Here is a 15000-nt window from a genome sequence, read left to right as displayed (position 1 = left end):
GCTGTTCTCTCTTTATGACGATATATGTGACTTTGACTGGCATGTAATGCTAAATATGTTGAAGATTCACTGAAAGATATGAGCACATTCAAATCTTAAATGAAATTGAGTTATGAGTTGGTGTATAATCACTTATTTATGGGACGGACACCTGAAAGGAGGAATGCAAATTAATTGTACACACCAGTTCGATAAATATGCATACTAAGTGCATAGTGCACATGCACTGAAATGTTCATATTTTGTAGAAAGCAATAACAAAGAGACACAAACTACTTGCCATGAGAGAGATCTATTTCTTTCTTGACTTTATTTAACATGAACCAGTCCACTTAAATTCCCTTCCTCATTTACCAAAAGAGCTTGAAGCTTGGCACTAACATTAAGCTTTTTCTTTCTGCCTGATGGCTGTGTCTCCCCCTCCTCCTCCTTCAGCATTGTGGAAGGTAAAGTCCGGTAAGTGCACACACTGACACCGCATGAAGAAGGAGGGTACTTTGCCCACCTTTATTTTGTCTTGTGTGTTTTTGTATACTTTCACTTGCTTTGTAATTTGTTTAAAATGACTCTATATTGTACAGATGTTAGTTTTGACATTTTCAAAAATAAATGAACAGTCCATCAGAATGATATGTAGAATCAAAAGTAATCAAATTGATCAAAACACATGCAACGACTCAAGAAAGTTGTTCGGTTTGCCTTCATTATAGGTGATTTAACCTGCTCTACCTTTCCAGGGAGGGCCAGACACTGCTCTCTGATGAGGAGGCCCAGGAGGTAGTCCTCCTTCTGTCACCTCAGGAGAAGGATACCCCCCAGGCCCCCCCGCCAGTGCCCCCCCACTACTCGGATATCCCGTCAATTGTTCCGCCTCACTATGCGGACGTCACCCCTCCTGTCCCTCCTCACTATGGCCCGGGAGAAGATGAATACGACATGAGGTTGGCCTCGCGCTTTGACCCTACATTGACCTCACCACTGAGCCCTGAGGAAGAGCCCTCAGAGGCAGACTCATCAGAAGCCTCTGGTGACGTCTCCCAAGTCTCCCGCGTCAAGGAGGTCAGTATGATATCATGGACCATTAGATGACTTACATTTTGTAGCATTCATAATTGGAGTGTAAAATTCAATGATATACAAACTGAGCATAATGTCCTCATTTTTTATTGCCCTGATGTTATTTTCCTCAGGATTTTAGTATTAATAAAGTAATTTAAGATTGAATGGAATAATCAATAAAACTCTGCATCCCTGCCAGGTTTTGGTAGAAGACGGAGTTCACTACCTTGAGGATGGACACTTCTGGGTGGAAGTTCCTGGCCTGCCAGAAGAAGATGAAGAAGACGAGCTGGATCCTACACTCCCCTTCCACCAGCACACTCGCCTTACTTTCTCCAAGGATCCCATTCAGGTCTCTTGAGTTTTCATATCGTGATTTGGGTCTGATCCATGTCACTAGAAGAATGAAGGAATAGTTTGTTGTCAGAACTTGTTTCTTGTATCATCTATTATTATGTTTTATATTAAAGAGTTTCATGTTCATGTCTCTGCTGATATAATTTGGTTTGGTGATTTACATCTGTTAACTGATCATTGGTGAGACTATTATTTCATTAAATGATTTCTAACAGGAAAGCATAACCTTTCTCCCCAACAGGTATTTAGCACCTATTCTGTGACAGAGTATGACCGCAAGAATGATGAGGTTGACCCTGTTGCCGCCAGTGCTGAATATGAATTGGAGAAGAGGGTCGAGAAGATGGATGTCTTCCCAGTTGAAATTGTTAAGGGTAAAGAAGAATTTCTCTCTCTGTGCATGTATTTATATCATACAACTTATAGTCTAGTGAACAGTCATTGAAAAGAAGCAGCTGATAAGGATGCTAGAAGCTCACCCAAAAATCTAAAAAACAAAATTAACAGGTGAAGGAGGCCTCGGTCTCAGCATCATTGGCATGGGTGTTGGGGCCGATGCTGGTGTCGAAAAATTAGGCATCTTTGTGAAGACGATAACTCCAGGTGGAGCCACAGAGAGAGATGCAAGAATACAAGTGAATGATCAGGTATGTGTCCCATTTGTAGAATCTTAGTCATGATATTCAAAGAAATTTTGATATCCATGTGCATATGCCAGTCAGTTTGTACAATAAATTCAAATAGTTGATGATGAGAAGGGTATCTTGAATCATATGTGATTTTTCATATATATATATGTTTTTTTCCAGATTATTGAAGTTGATGGAAAAAGTCTGGTTGGAGTAACCCAAGTGTTTGCTGCTTCTGTTCTAAAGAACACTAGTGGCCGTGTGCATTTCCTTATTGGTAGAGAGAAGGACCCAGAGAATAGTGAAGTAGCTTTGTTGATTAAACAGTCATTGCAGGTATGTTCACACTGGTACAATGAGAGATCTGCATGATTTGGATTTTGGTGTCAGGGCTCCCATAGCTTTTGCTTTCTTCAGGTGTTCTTCATCCTTTTCCTAAGAAATATTTAACTTTGTTGTTTCTGTGCATCAAATTTCTGTCTTTTGTTTCCAGTGAATATGATTGTCTAAGCCTGCTAGATCAGCTAAATGGGTTGATACAGGATGTGTCATTGTGATAATTAACATTTTGGAAAAAATGTATGTCTCATATCATGTTAATTTTAGTTAGATATCTAGAAATCATCATAGATCTTCTATACAATGTGTTAAGTGTGTTGTGATGTTCTACTTGATGGTAGCAAGTGACACTACTATTAAAACATATATCACTTTCATATTCTGTTAGTCTAGAAGCCTAGAAGGGATCTAGTAAATGGTGCAGTAGAAGTCATAAGAGAATATATATAATGGAAAGAGGTCGCAGTATTAGTAAATTGCAAATGGATCCATCAGATGTTTTGAGTTAGTGGTGAGAGTCAACATTGATGTAATATGATCATTATTACCTGTAACAAGTATGTAAAAGAAAGTCTTACTGTCATTATTATGTACAGTGGTCTCCCTTTATTTGAAAATGTGGTTGCAGAGAACTTAAAATTTGGTCAAACATTCCAAAAAGATTTAGCAGGTGAAGCCTGAAAGTACTGAATCAGATTGAGCCAATATATGGTTAATGAATATCAGTGACTTTTATGTAGGCATAGCTGCTAGAAAGACATACACAGCTTTAATGAATGTGCAGAAGTGCACTGTATACAAACAGTTATTCCTAAGATAAGCTTTCCTTACTTTTATCCCACAATTATATTGGTGATAATTATGAAAATACATCCCCTTTGACTCATCTGAGTTTTCTGCTGAGGATAGAATGTACAGAATTGATATAATGAACAAGTTTAAAGATGTAGTAGGATCAGGATCAAATCAACAGAAAGAAACTGCAAAGCTAAAAGAAAGCAAGCTGGATGAGTTACGAAGGATCACCTAGATGCTGTGGTTGATGAAACCCATCATTTACCTCATGACCTGGAGATGCTGTCTCTTTCAATGGATTTCCTTCCAGTGATAGCTATTCATCAATTTGTACATAGATATAGTAAATAAAGTCTTCCCCATTTGTGTTGTTTACTGTTCATTACCTACAGTGAACATATTTCATTGGTTATTATGACCACATGAAAGTAATCAGGTACTTCAGTATTGGGTATCCTGAGTAATGGTAATTACATGCCATGCCACACTGACTGGTAACTCACAGTACAACTGTATGGTATTTCTAAAGTTCCACACCTAAACTGAACATACATATATAAATAAAAAGAAATAAGAAAAAAAATAAAGATAAATAAAAAAACGGGATGAAAGCAATACAATTAAAACTCTTGACCAAGAATAGGCTAATGTCAACCAGCGGACCACCAGAGCGTAAACTGGATGTATTCACTCAGTCCTGCTGGATGACTTAGTAAAGTAAAGAGTAAAGATATAGAATTTGATCTAGTTCCTAAAGAAACAACATGTTGAATGTATTTGATTCAGTAGGGAACATTATGGTAAACTGTATATACATTTGTATAGACTATAACTTTTGATACAAGAGTTGGTGAAGGCAAAAAGCAATTCTGAAAATGATAAAGATTATTAAGATGTATTAGTAAGCCTGAAATGCATTTTGTATATATTACAAGATATGGGACATCTTGTGATCATCAAAAGTTTTTGTCATCATTTAATATATATATATATTGGTTGTCTTTGGTGATTACTCTGTCTATACCTAAGATACAGTCTCTGCTTTCTACCCCCTGAATGCATGCAACATATTTCTATATATCTTTACCTGAAATCAACTCTACATCTCTACACCTGAAAGCATGCGACATATAACCTGACATTTCTTGAGGATATTGGGAGCTCTTGAGGATATTGCTTAGACATATCTCTTGCCATGCATGACCATTAAAAAAAAAAAGAATGCATGCTCAATTTTGCTTGTGATCTAACTCTTCATTTTCATGTTTGCTAACAGTTCCCTTCAGACACCTGTTTGGTTTCTGGTTTTGCTAACTCCAACTTTTTTTTCTTCTTCTTTTTTTTACTATTGATTTCACTTGCTTGTTTGCATGACATTAACTCGTTATTTGCTTGTTGAAGCATAACAGTGAAAATATATTTGATAACTTGTGCAATTTTTTATTTCAATCTGTGACAGCAAAAAGGATAGATAATTTAATACCCAGAAAGTAGATATAGAATTACTGCAAATATCTATAGTTATGAAATATGGGAAAAATATGAAAATTGTATAAGAAAAATGAAAAAGATAACTAGTAACTTGAATTTTTGGTATTTTGCCAATATCTATCCTTAAGAATCTCTTTACACTTAATCAAAGGCTGACATGGAGAGAGAAGAGCGTCGGCGAGCACTGGGTGGTCCAGACTATGACCCCCATGCGAACCACGGCCTCTTTGACCCCCTGTCGTCCCCCTCGGAGGAGAATTCCCGTTCAGAGGACATGTCAATGCACCACAACAACTACTCGTACATGGAAGGAGGCTCGTCTCCCACATCCCCCGATGCGGTGTCACCTCCAGCAGAGGTATTCGATCTGGAGGGAGACACATCTGACACATCACCTGATAATGATGTTGCAATGTTGAAGCTGAAGCTCAAAGAGGTGAGTAACAAGAGTCTCGGAGTATTTGCTGAGGTGTGCTGGGGGGGGGGGAGTGGGAGAATGATGGAGAAAAAAAGTCTTATATTACTCAGTTGTTATATGATCTCTGTCCCCAGGGAGTTTGATACAGATACTAATTTTGATAAATTATGACTATCTTTTCCGCTGGCTTCCTTTGTACTGCCAGGAATGCTGTGCTCTTTGGTTACTTTGACTTGAGAATAATACTAGATATTAAAGTGAGGATGTTTATTTCCTCTTTATCTATTTGTAGATATTATTTATTTTTTATTTAACAAACCCTTATAAAAGTGCTTATTTAGATACATTCTGAGCTACTCTCACATATTATTAGACCTTAATATGTAATTTGACTGGACCTTCATGTCATATATATGTATATAATGTCTTTTGTGATGCAATGCTTTATATAGAATATAGCTGTATTTAGTGCTGTATTGCTAGTACATAACTCTCTCCTCTCAGGTCCAATATAGGAATGCTGTTGCTGAAGCTGAGATTCAGAAGCTGAAGATGAAAGTAAGTTATTATTAAAACCATTGTAGTATAGTGTTTTGAGTTTATATTAATGTATGCAGATGACTGTATATTATTGGTGGTATTTATTTTGGAAAAAAAACTTTTTCTGTCCAAATCAAATTATGGGCCAAAACATTAGATAATCTTCCAAAAAAATATGAATAAAATGGAACAATTACTGAGCATAGTTGCCAGTTACATAGCTCTTTCATATCCCAGAAACAACAAGCAGGTAGTTTTTCATTGTTACCACCTACTCATGTGTGCTGGATAGTCTTTGTTAATGGTCTGTGTGTAACATGCACATTGTATTGAAGTTTTTTTTTTAACATCAGTTATAACCTTTTACATTTAAAAAAATCAAATATCTTTGAGAATTATTGATGATAGAGGGTTACTGTACATTTTATTTATTAATGATATTATCTCCATTAAAAGAAATATAATACATCTGTACAGAAATATCATCTTCAGCACTAATATACTATGGTATATTACCTATGAATGGTAAATCCAAAATTGCTCTTCTTGTTATGCCCAAGACCTACAGAAAATGCAGAAAATTGTATATTAGGCTCCTGGGAGATATACCCATATTCTGTGACATTCCTTTATATGTTAATTCCTGACATTCTTTCAGCTTCTGGACATGGAGAAGATATTGGAGGAGAACAACCACTTTTCTAGTCAACTTCGTGAAACGCGAAACCAGATGAGCGAGTTAGAGGAGAAGCTACAGGCCAAGACAACAGAAGTGTCCACCTACCAGGACATGCTGGAGCAATCTCAGGGACAGTACATTGTATTGGAGAAGAAATATTATAAAGCTAAGAAAATTATTAAGGGTAAGACTTTTTATCTATTTATTTATCATTATTTTTTTATGGATATTTTGCAATAGATTTATTTGCCTGTATAGTTTTTTTTTGTTTCTTTTCTTACAAGATACAATTTTTTAGATAAGGCATTGTTTAGGTATATGTTAATTTTGTGAACAGTATTTTGAGCTGAAGAATGCAACACACTGTTAGTATGAACTGGTTGATAAATCTAAGCCTTTTATCCCACTTGGCAGAGTATCAGGGTAGAGAGCGTGATTTCTTGCACCGTGAGGAGTACCACATTACTCAACTTGAGGATAAGGACTCACACTACAATGCTCTTGTGAAAGCTCTCAAGGATAGGGTAAGTTTGCATCCAATTTTTTTTTTTTACCAAGGGGATATTTTTTATGAAATTGTTGATATACCTTTATATTTAAAAAGTTGGGTGTGTGTAGTAGCATAAGCTAATAAGCCCATGATTTAACATGTTCCAGTTGTAACCTCAATAATACCTCAGTAGATTTGAAGTAGACAAGCATACAAGTAGATATTTACTGTATAATGCTAAACTAGACACAAATCAGTGTTACCTATTTTTTTGTTAAATGTATGCATGGTTTGTAATTTTAAAAGGAAAAACCCAAGTCATGTTATTTAATCAATACCCCAAGAAAACTTTAAATTCCTTTGTGTCAGTTATCAATAAAAGAAATTAATTTTCATTTACAGAACTAAATATCATTTTGGTACTGTCCAGTTACCTAAATTTTCAGTTTTCTTAAACCAACTTCGCTTTGCAGGTTATTAGTTTAGAAGCAGAATTAACAAATGCACAGAAAACAGCAGGTCTTCCAGTACAGGTTCCTGCTGATGCAAACACACAGCCTGCTTACTGGCAATTACAGCAGAGTGCACAATCTGCCAAGGTAAGCCATTGGTTGTCACCATAGAGGACTGTTGAAGGTGTAGTTATATTGTAGAGCAATGGTTCCCTCCATTACTGAGTTGCCTGGCAGAAAATTTGTGCCTCTGATTTCAGAATGTATCATTGCCCACTTTAGATTGACTTTCGTATAGAAGATGATTGTTTCCACTCCTTGATATTTCACTCTATATATATATATATATATGTATATATACATTGTTTGAATGTGTGTAAATATGTTTGAGGATGATATTGAAAGCGTCTTGTATATCAAAAAATGATTTTGAAAGATATACCATGTGTTTTTGTATATTTACAGATGAGCAAACTTGTGTTGAGAGAATGCATTAATGTTGGGAACTATTGCTTTAGAGGATATGGTTTCTGTTACAGGAAAATATTGGGTTTGGGAAGTATATATTTAGGTAAATATGTATGTAAACTATATATAAGCTCAGATCACATATAGTTGGTATGTATATAGACAAGGGTAGCATATTTAGTAAGAATTGTTGTCTAGATTTAAGTTAGAAGCAGAGGAAAACTTGAGAGAAGTAACATACATCATGCAGCTGTGAACAGGAAGTTGCAGGAAGTCTGGTGGTATAATTTTTTTGTTTGTACGCCTGGCCTTCATTTGAACCGCTCAAATCTGAAAACTTTGTAGATGATGACTCGGAATACATGATAAGGGAAGATTTCGATCAGAAACTTGGACATTCTTATTTTTATGCATTTCTTTACGTTGATTTCCCTGAGGTTCACCAGATGTTGGCCAGGCATGGTAGCTCTATTTGTTTTCCCATATGTGGAAAAAGCACTGTGGAATGGGGCTGGCTGCACTATTCGTATTTCCAACACTCTAGTCTCAGTAAAAGTTGAAGCGCTAAACGACTACATGTAGTCGAATATCTTGCATCATTTTCAAAAATGTGTTTCAATTTATAGATATATTTGTAAGATTTTAATATGGTGACAGATATTTTTGCTTTAATGGAAGCTGAGACTACAGTGTGTTATGACAACTAATAAGACTATTAGATAGATATTCATTACACACTTTTTGCACTCATTTCACGTAGATTTGCATATATGTTCTCATTGTTTACTTACCTTTTTCTTTTAATATATATATTTTCTCTAATTTTTTTTTTTGTTTATACTGATTTACCACTCCCTTTATATATTCTAGATGTGATGCATGGAGCAGCTATATTCTGTTGTAGATTATAATTTGATTGATCTGTGTCTTTCTCTTCATACAGAGTGATTTGGTATTGTAGAGGAAAAAGCTTGTAACTGCTCAGCACTCGCCAAAAGCGGAATCTAGTTGAATAAACGCTCTCAAGCTTTTGTCTTTTTTAAGAATGTTCTATGATATCAAATTACAACAGACCTCCAATCATCTCTTTGTTCCTTTGTTTATGTTCTTTTTTTTTGTATAGAGAGAGAAAGAGAGAGATAAAAAAAGAAAAAAAAAAACTGTGTGGCATAGAGTAGATACCTGAATGCGGAATGCTGATGTTATTTGACGTAGTTGTGATGTTCTCTGCGTCAGCATGCACAAAACCTTGGACCCCATCCTGAACATGGTAGTCCTCTGTACAGTCGGTAGAGTAGCCCCACCCTCACCCTCCCCCCTTCCCCCCATCACTGGCCATCACTTGCTAGTGATTTTGTGACCAATGGATGTTATGTGCATCCTTCCCTCAGAAATGTTATGATTTTTTTTCTTTTTATATGTTTTTCTTCATATTTTTGATAGAGAGATCTGACTCCCCCTTTTTTTGTCCTTAATGAATTTGCCTGTTTACCTTAGACTAGATATTTTTCTATTTTTATATGGATGTTGAAATTTTGAATTGTGGATAAAATCTTCTATTTTCCATATTTGATATAGATTTTACATGTGTATTAACTAATTAACATGTATAATAAATGGCACTTACATATTAACAAAATCATTGAACGTGTCTTGAAGAAAAGAGAATATCATCCACCAAAAACTATTTTTTTTATGTATGTATATATATATCTCAATAATTTAAAAATTTGTTTAGAAAATGCTTTTAGATTAAAAAGGCAAAAAAACAAATAAGCAAAAACCACATGACCAGCCCACATTGTATAGTGAATTCGGCTCTCGTAGAGTTGAATCTCCTGCAGATGTACGAGGCAGTTAATAGGGATTGCCAGATCGTAGTATTTTCTGTTTCACACTAGGCAGAGGCTACTTGTTCAGGAACTCTGTGGTTAATGAAATTGTATATGCATGCTTGGACAGTATCCTGCATTTTTTTTTTCCTTTTTAGAAGGATAATAGTTATCCAGATGCAGATTTGCAACCTAAAGTGTAGCACAAAATGTCTTGAGTGCCATTTCATCACATTTCACAACCTCCTCTTTAAAATGTAATAGCTTATGTAAGACATCCCTCATGCTTACTCTAAAACTCATCCTGCAGCTTTTCCTTTGTTGCTGAATTCGAGAATGGAATCTCCAGCAGGATGTGATTTTAAACTTTTGTTGTTGTTTTGTTTCATTTCTAGTTAACCTACTGATAGAGTTGATAAATAGGACGGTTGTGCTCCCTGTAAACCTGGCTTGTTTATTAGCCCCTGTATTTAATGCTTTGATTCTTGATGAAAAAAAAAAATATATGCATAAGGAAGAAATTAAAGAAATAATTCATTTAAGAAAATAGTGACCAGTTCAGCTCTATAAACCTCTCCTGCCCCCATTTTTCTTTACTCTTTTAGAACTGAAATTTATAAATCCACATATGCACTCAATGACAAACATGCCTTGCACAAATAGCACATTGCATAAACAGCATACAGTCCAAATGCGCATATTACTGTACCATTGCCAATCCTGCTGTTATTATATGGCCATGTCCACCTGCACTGCTCATATGCTCGCAACCCCCTCCTTGCCTGTCTAGCAGCCTCCCCGCAAGCCCAGTCTCTGCACACTCGACCCGGAGATATCGGACACGGAAACTTCTGACACCGGCAACTCAGAGGGCGACAAAGCCAACACTGTAGAGCGCAAGGTGGGTGGGCTTTGGTGTATGAGGGATGGAGGATAAAGATTTGTTGAGCCTCCACAAGCAGGTTGATTTTTTTTTTTTTTCTTTTTCTTTTTCTTCTTCTTCCCTCTCCCTCTTTCTTTCATTCTCATTGTCCTTGGTAGTGGAGTTGTTTTTGTTTTGGTTTGTTTGAAATAGAAAAACTCTCCATGCAAGTCTTGTTTATTGTTTGCATTTGCATACTATGGCTGAAACCTCCTTTTCTGGTCTTGTCTCTTTTGTGTGTGTGTATGTATGTGTGTGTGTCTGTGTGTGTGTGTGTGTGTGTGTGTGTCTGTCTGTCTGTGTGTCTCTGTGTGTGTGTGTCTGTGTGTGTGTGCTTGTGCGTGTGCATACATGACTATGGTCATGTGGACATGTATTTGATCTTGTGAGCATGTGGATTTGCATCCGTGCATGAGAATGTTGATTATGCATCTATATATGGAAGTGAGTATGATAGTTGTATATCTCTGTTGAGTGTATTGATCTGTAGAAGTTCCAGTGTGAAGTTAGATTCTCATTTTCTCTGCTGTTAATTGTGATAAGCTAATATGAAAATATTCTCTACTATTACAAACTTTAGTTCTAGTATGAATTTGCTAACAAAAGGGTTTTGTACCCCTGAAGAATACACTGGTGTGTTTCTTTCAGCTTTACAATACTTTTCATACCTTGTAGCTGTGATGCTGATTTTTTTTGTGATGTAATGACAGGACATCTGTTTATCTTAACAAGATGGAAAAGTGCTTTAGAAGAAATGTGGTAATAATGTAAATATTTTTTATATATATTTACTCTTATGTGCAAAAAAGTTATGGTATGTATTTACAAATATTTTACTATCCATTAATCCCTGTGCATGATTTCCCTCATGATTAAAGGAAGGTCTTAGCTGCTGAGTCCAATGGGTAAAGTCAGATTTAGTTTATGGAATATGAGAATTAAATTTGATATTTTTGTGTGTAGAGAATGCAGATCAGAATTATGATTTGTTGAATATTTCATGTTTTATTGAAGAGAAGGGCTTTATTAGATATATCCTTCATTTTAGGAAATATGTAAGAATGGCTGTACATACAGTATTAGGAACCAAGGTGACTACCTACATATTTCCTCACATACTCACACAAAGTAATTGGTTCCACAGATGCCAGTGAAGGAGGAGTTAGACGAGGCAGTTCCGCCCCATGAGCTGCTGGATGTATCTGCAAGCCGAGCCAAGGGAGAGCTGGCAGCGAGGGGGGGTCTAGCAAACCGCCACCTCCCCTCCCTCAAAAAGACCACCAGCATGAGTAGTGCCGGAAGTCAGGTTAGTAGATTCAGCTTAACTTCTCTTGCCTTTTCTTCTTTCTTGTGTGGCTCTTTTTCTATGGTTTCTTTGTGATTTGGTAGTGAAAGGGATGTTTTTTCTCTTTCAAAAGTTATGGAAGGATTGTAAGCAATAAAAATATTTACAGTTTTGATAACAGTTTGAAGATTTTTTTGGGGTAGTGTGTAAGCTCAATTAGTTTCCAGCTATTTCTTCCTACATAAAAAATCCATGTACCAATGTTAAATGTCAACATACTGATTGAGAGTAATCTAACAGGACCACAGCCTGGATGACAGCAGCCTAGATGATGAACTGCCAGAGTCCCAGAAGCATGTAGTGACGGAGCCTGTGCAGGACCTCCAGCAGGACGTAGGGATTCGGAGGTCAGCCGATATCCTGGAGTCTCCTTTACCCCCTCCCCAGAGCATCCTGCCGCCCTCTATTATGGCCAAATCCACCAAGACCCCTCCACCACCTCCTCCTTATAGTCACTTAGGTAGTCCCCCTCCATACCAGCACCCACCAGGCCAGTTCAGCTCTGGCCGTCAGCCCTTAGCGCCTTCCCACTCCCTGCCCGATCCCCCCTCTAGCTTACCAATGCGACCCCTCGGTGCTGGGATGGACGGCCAGCCCCACCACGACACCCAATCAGAGTCACGACCTGAGATCCCGTACCGGCACCCCCCACCTGTTGCCCGAGTCCTGCCGGTCAACAGAGCCGAGATTTCTGAGTCGTCTAGCTTGGCCTCGCACTTAGCCAACCGCACACCTCAGCAGCAGAGTTTAGCTGAGCAACTGAAGGCTCTCTTGGCTGAGAGGTGAGAAGGTCCCCAGATCAAAGTTTCTAAAAGCAGTGGCTTTCAGTGACAGACATGCACAGTCTGCAAAATATTTATTTTAATTCTTATTTTTCGATGAATAAGTTCAAAAGTGTTCTCAGTCAGTGATTGGAATTTGTATATGCAGATTATCAGTTTGAATATTGTGGTTGTGGGTCACTATTCAGAAGGTTTCTAGGGCTCTAACCAGCTTTGTCACTTTATTTTAGCTTGGATTTTGTCACAAAACATCCACCTCTCTGGAAATGTTCTGTATACTTTTATATATATGCGCTCTAGTTCTTTTATATAGTTCCACAAAAGTAGCACTGGCAAAATCTTGCTACAATCCCATGAAGAGAAAAGATAGAGCATAGAATATATTACTTTGAATTACAGAAAAGAAAATTGCAATATTTTCAAGGGAGCTATTATTTTTTGTTTTACCAGAAATAAATAAACATGAAAAGAACTTTCAATTATAGTAATGAATTAGTATTAAAAGAAGAAAAAAATAATAATATCTCATTGCAGGTAGAAATTAACAGCATTTGATTTTAGACTTTATCCAGTTTCTTTAAATGAAATTTTCCCTTTTCTACATATTAAATTATGTGAATATTTCAAGTAAGGCGATGAGGGTTGGAAGAGTGTCATTGTAGAGTTGGTTTGTACCATGTGCGGTCGCAGAGGTTTGTTGAGTTCTTGAAAGTTCAGTCCCTCAATTACTAAAAGGCATGCATGCTATGTCATTGTTGTTCACTCTGTTGCAAGAATGCACCCCTCCCCCAAAAGTTCTTATAAATGTCCCAAATTGGCATGTTTTGAATTTACATTTCAAAAATTTTTCCTCCTGATGTATTGAATCTATTTTCTGTACTTTGCATTTTCAAAGCACATGTCAATTGGTGCTTCCTCAATATTAATTATTTCTTGAATCCTTATTGTGCTTTAGATTTTTTAATGGTTTTGAGGTGCTGATACAAGTAGAATATCAGCTAATTATGATCATAGGGAATATATATGGCTACTCTTCAACCTAATGGTGCTGTATACATGCCATGGCAAAATGATCCCAAGTGCAGGGTAACATGGAATCATGCTCTGAGTTTGGAACATCAAAGTGTTTCTGCTTTGTCTTCATTTATACTAAACATCTGTGTCATTAGTGTAATGTAATCGTAATCCAACTCATGAATATCATTATTATTACCATTTTCATGAGGTATTATTGACAAAATTTGTAGGTTGGTGTGCTTATGCTTGGCTCTCAGTTTGTTTGTTTCACATGTGCAATGCTGATGTCATTCAGCATAGTATATTCATAATGATACTTATGCTTTTACTGATATCTATGAAAAAAGTTCTCTAGAAGATTTGAATGTTTGATGGAACTGTAAGCATCTCTTTAAGAGTTTCCACTCCAAATTGCCATATGTGAATGGTTTTGAAATATATAGAAAAAGCTTAAGGCGAAATTTTCTGCATATAAATCATATATACAATCTTTACAAGGAGGCTAAGCCACATGATTAGAAGATATGGAGCATATAATACAATATCAGTCTATTACAACATTGTAATAGACTGTGGAATGGAATGGCAACCATATACCACACAGTGAGCAGAATCCCTTAAATCATGTATTACACATTCAGGCCAAAAGTCTTCTAAGCATAAGGTTTAGAGTGACAATATTGTTGGTGAGGTGTCATATGCAACCACTCTCTTTGAAAATAATACCATAAAGGGTGAATGCTTCCTACAAAATTTTGCTGGCCAGTGGACCACCCATCTTGAAACCATACCTGATGTCATTGGGTTAAAGACATTCTGAATTGTATATGGCAGATTTTCCTGATAACATAAAGCAAAACCAGAAAGCTCAGGTTCCCAGTTATTTAGTATTTGTGGTAAGACAAAAGATAATCCCATATAAAAAATGAGAGGCCAGCACTCCTCTTTGAACCCTATGAATAAAAGGTTTGTGGAATACATCCTTTGCAAAGCTGTATATTTGGCTGTTCTGCTTGCAATGGTGTTTTGTTAAGTATTTTGATAGAATACTTTTATGATATGAAGGGCCTGTTGTCTTCTAAGGATCTGAATAGGTTGTATATTAACCCTTTGATGACGGTGCATCACACCGTGTGACACGGCTAAAGGCCCGATGACGGGGGGACGCACCAGTGTGACGTTCCCGATGCAATATTGCATAGGCCCAGCGTAGGGGGTTTCCACTTATCGCTGGGCCCGTCGGGATAGGGTTAAGGTTTGGTCTTAATTTTTTTTGTCAGTTAGTGATGTTGAAATGTTCCTGGCATGAGTCTGAAACCTATGAATGTAGAAATGTAACTAATGGTGATTGTGTTGAAAGGGCCTATGACTAGTTGTTTATAAAT

General features: G+C 36.8%; 1 protein-coding gene across 1 annotated transcript in view; it reads left to right on the top strand.

Annotated features, from left to right (window-relative positions):
* Positions 1–15000, top strand: part of LOC122258941 (uncharacterized) — a 44186-nt gene that overhangs the window by 17749 nt on the left and 11437 nt on the right. Inside the window, exons 3-17 of the mRNA XM_086534037.1 lie at positions 436–456; positions 738–1059; positions 1259–1411; positions 1658–1790; positions 1924–2063; positions 2226–2381; positions 4822–5106; positions 5593–5646; positions 6287–6491; positions 6722–6831; positions 7271–7396; positions 10343–10450; positions 11616–11777; positions 12057–12598; positions 14114–14218. Of these exons, the coding sequence (XP_086390163.1) occupies positions 436–456; positions 738–1059; positions 1259–1411; positions 1658–1790; positions 1924–2063; positions 2226–2381; positions 4822–5106; positions 5593–5646; positions 6287–6491; positions 6722–6831; positions 7271–7396; positions 10343–10450; positions 11616–11777; positions 12057–12598; positions 14114–14218 (2622 nt within the window). The remainder of the gene's footprint in view (positions 1–435; positions 457–737; positions 1060–1258; positions 1412–1657; positions 1791–1923; positions 2064–2225; positions 2382–4821; positions 5107–5592; positions 5647–6286; positions 6492–6721; positions 6832–7270; positions 7397–10342; positions 10451–11615; positions 11778–12056; positions 12599–14113; positions 14219–15000) is intronic.

This window comes from Penaeus japonicus, unplaced genomic scaffold (assembly GCF_977035675.1).
Source record: "Penaeus japonicus unplaced genomic scaffold, GWHDUDI00000001_assembly GWHDUDI00000040, whole genome shotgun sequence".
Classification (NCBI taxonomy): domain Eukaryota; kingdom Metazoa; phylum Arthropoda; class Malacostraca; order Decapoda; family Penaeidae; genus Penaeus; species Penaeus japonicus.
The sequence above is the reverse complement of the archived record's forward strand: the minus strand, read 5'-3'. Positions and strand labels throughout refer to the sequence as shown.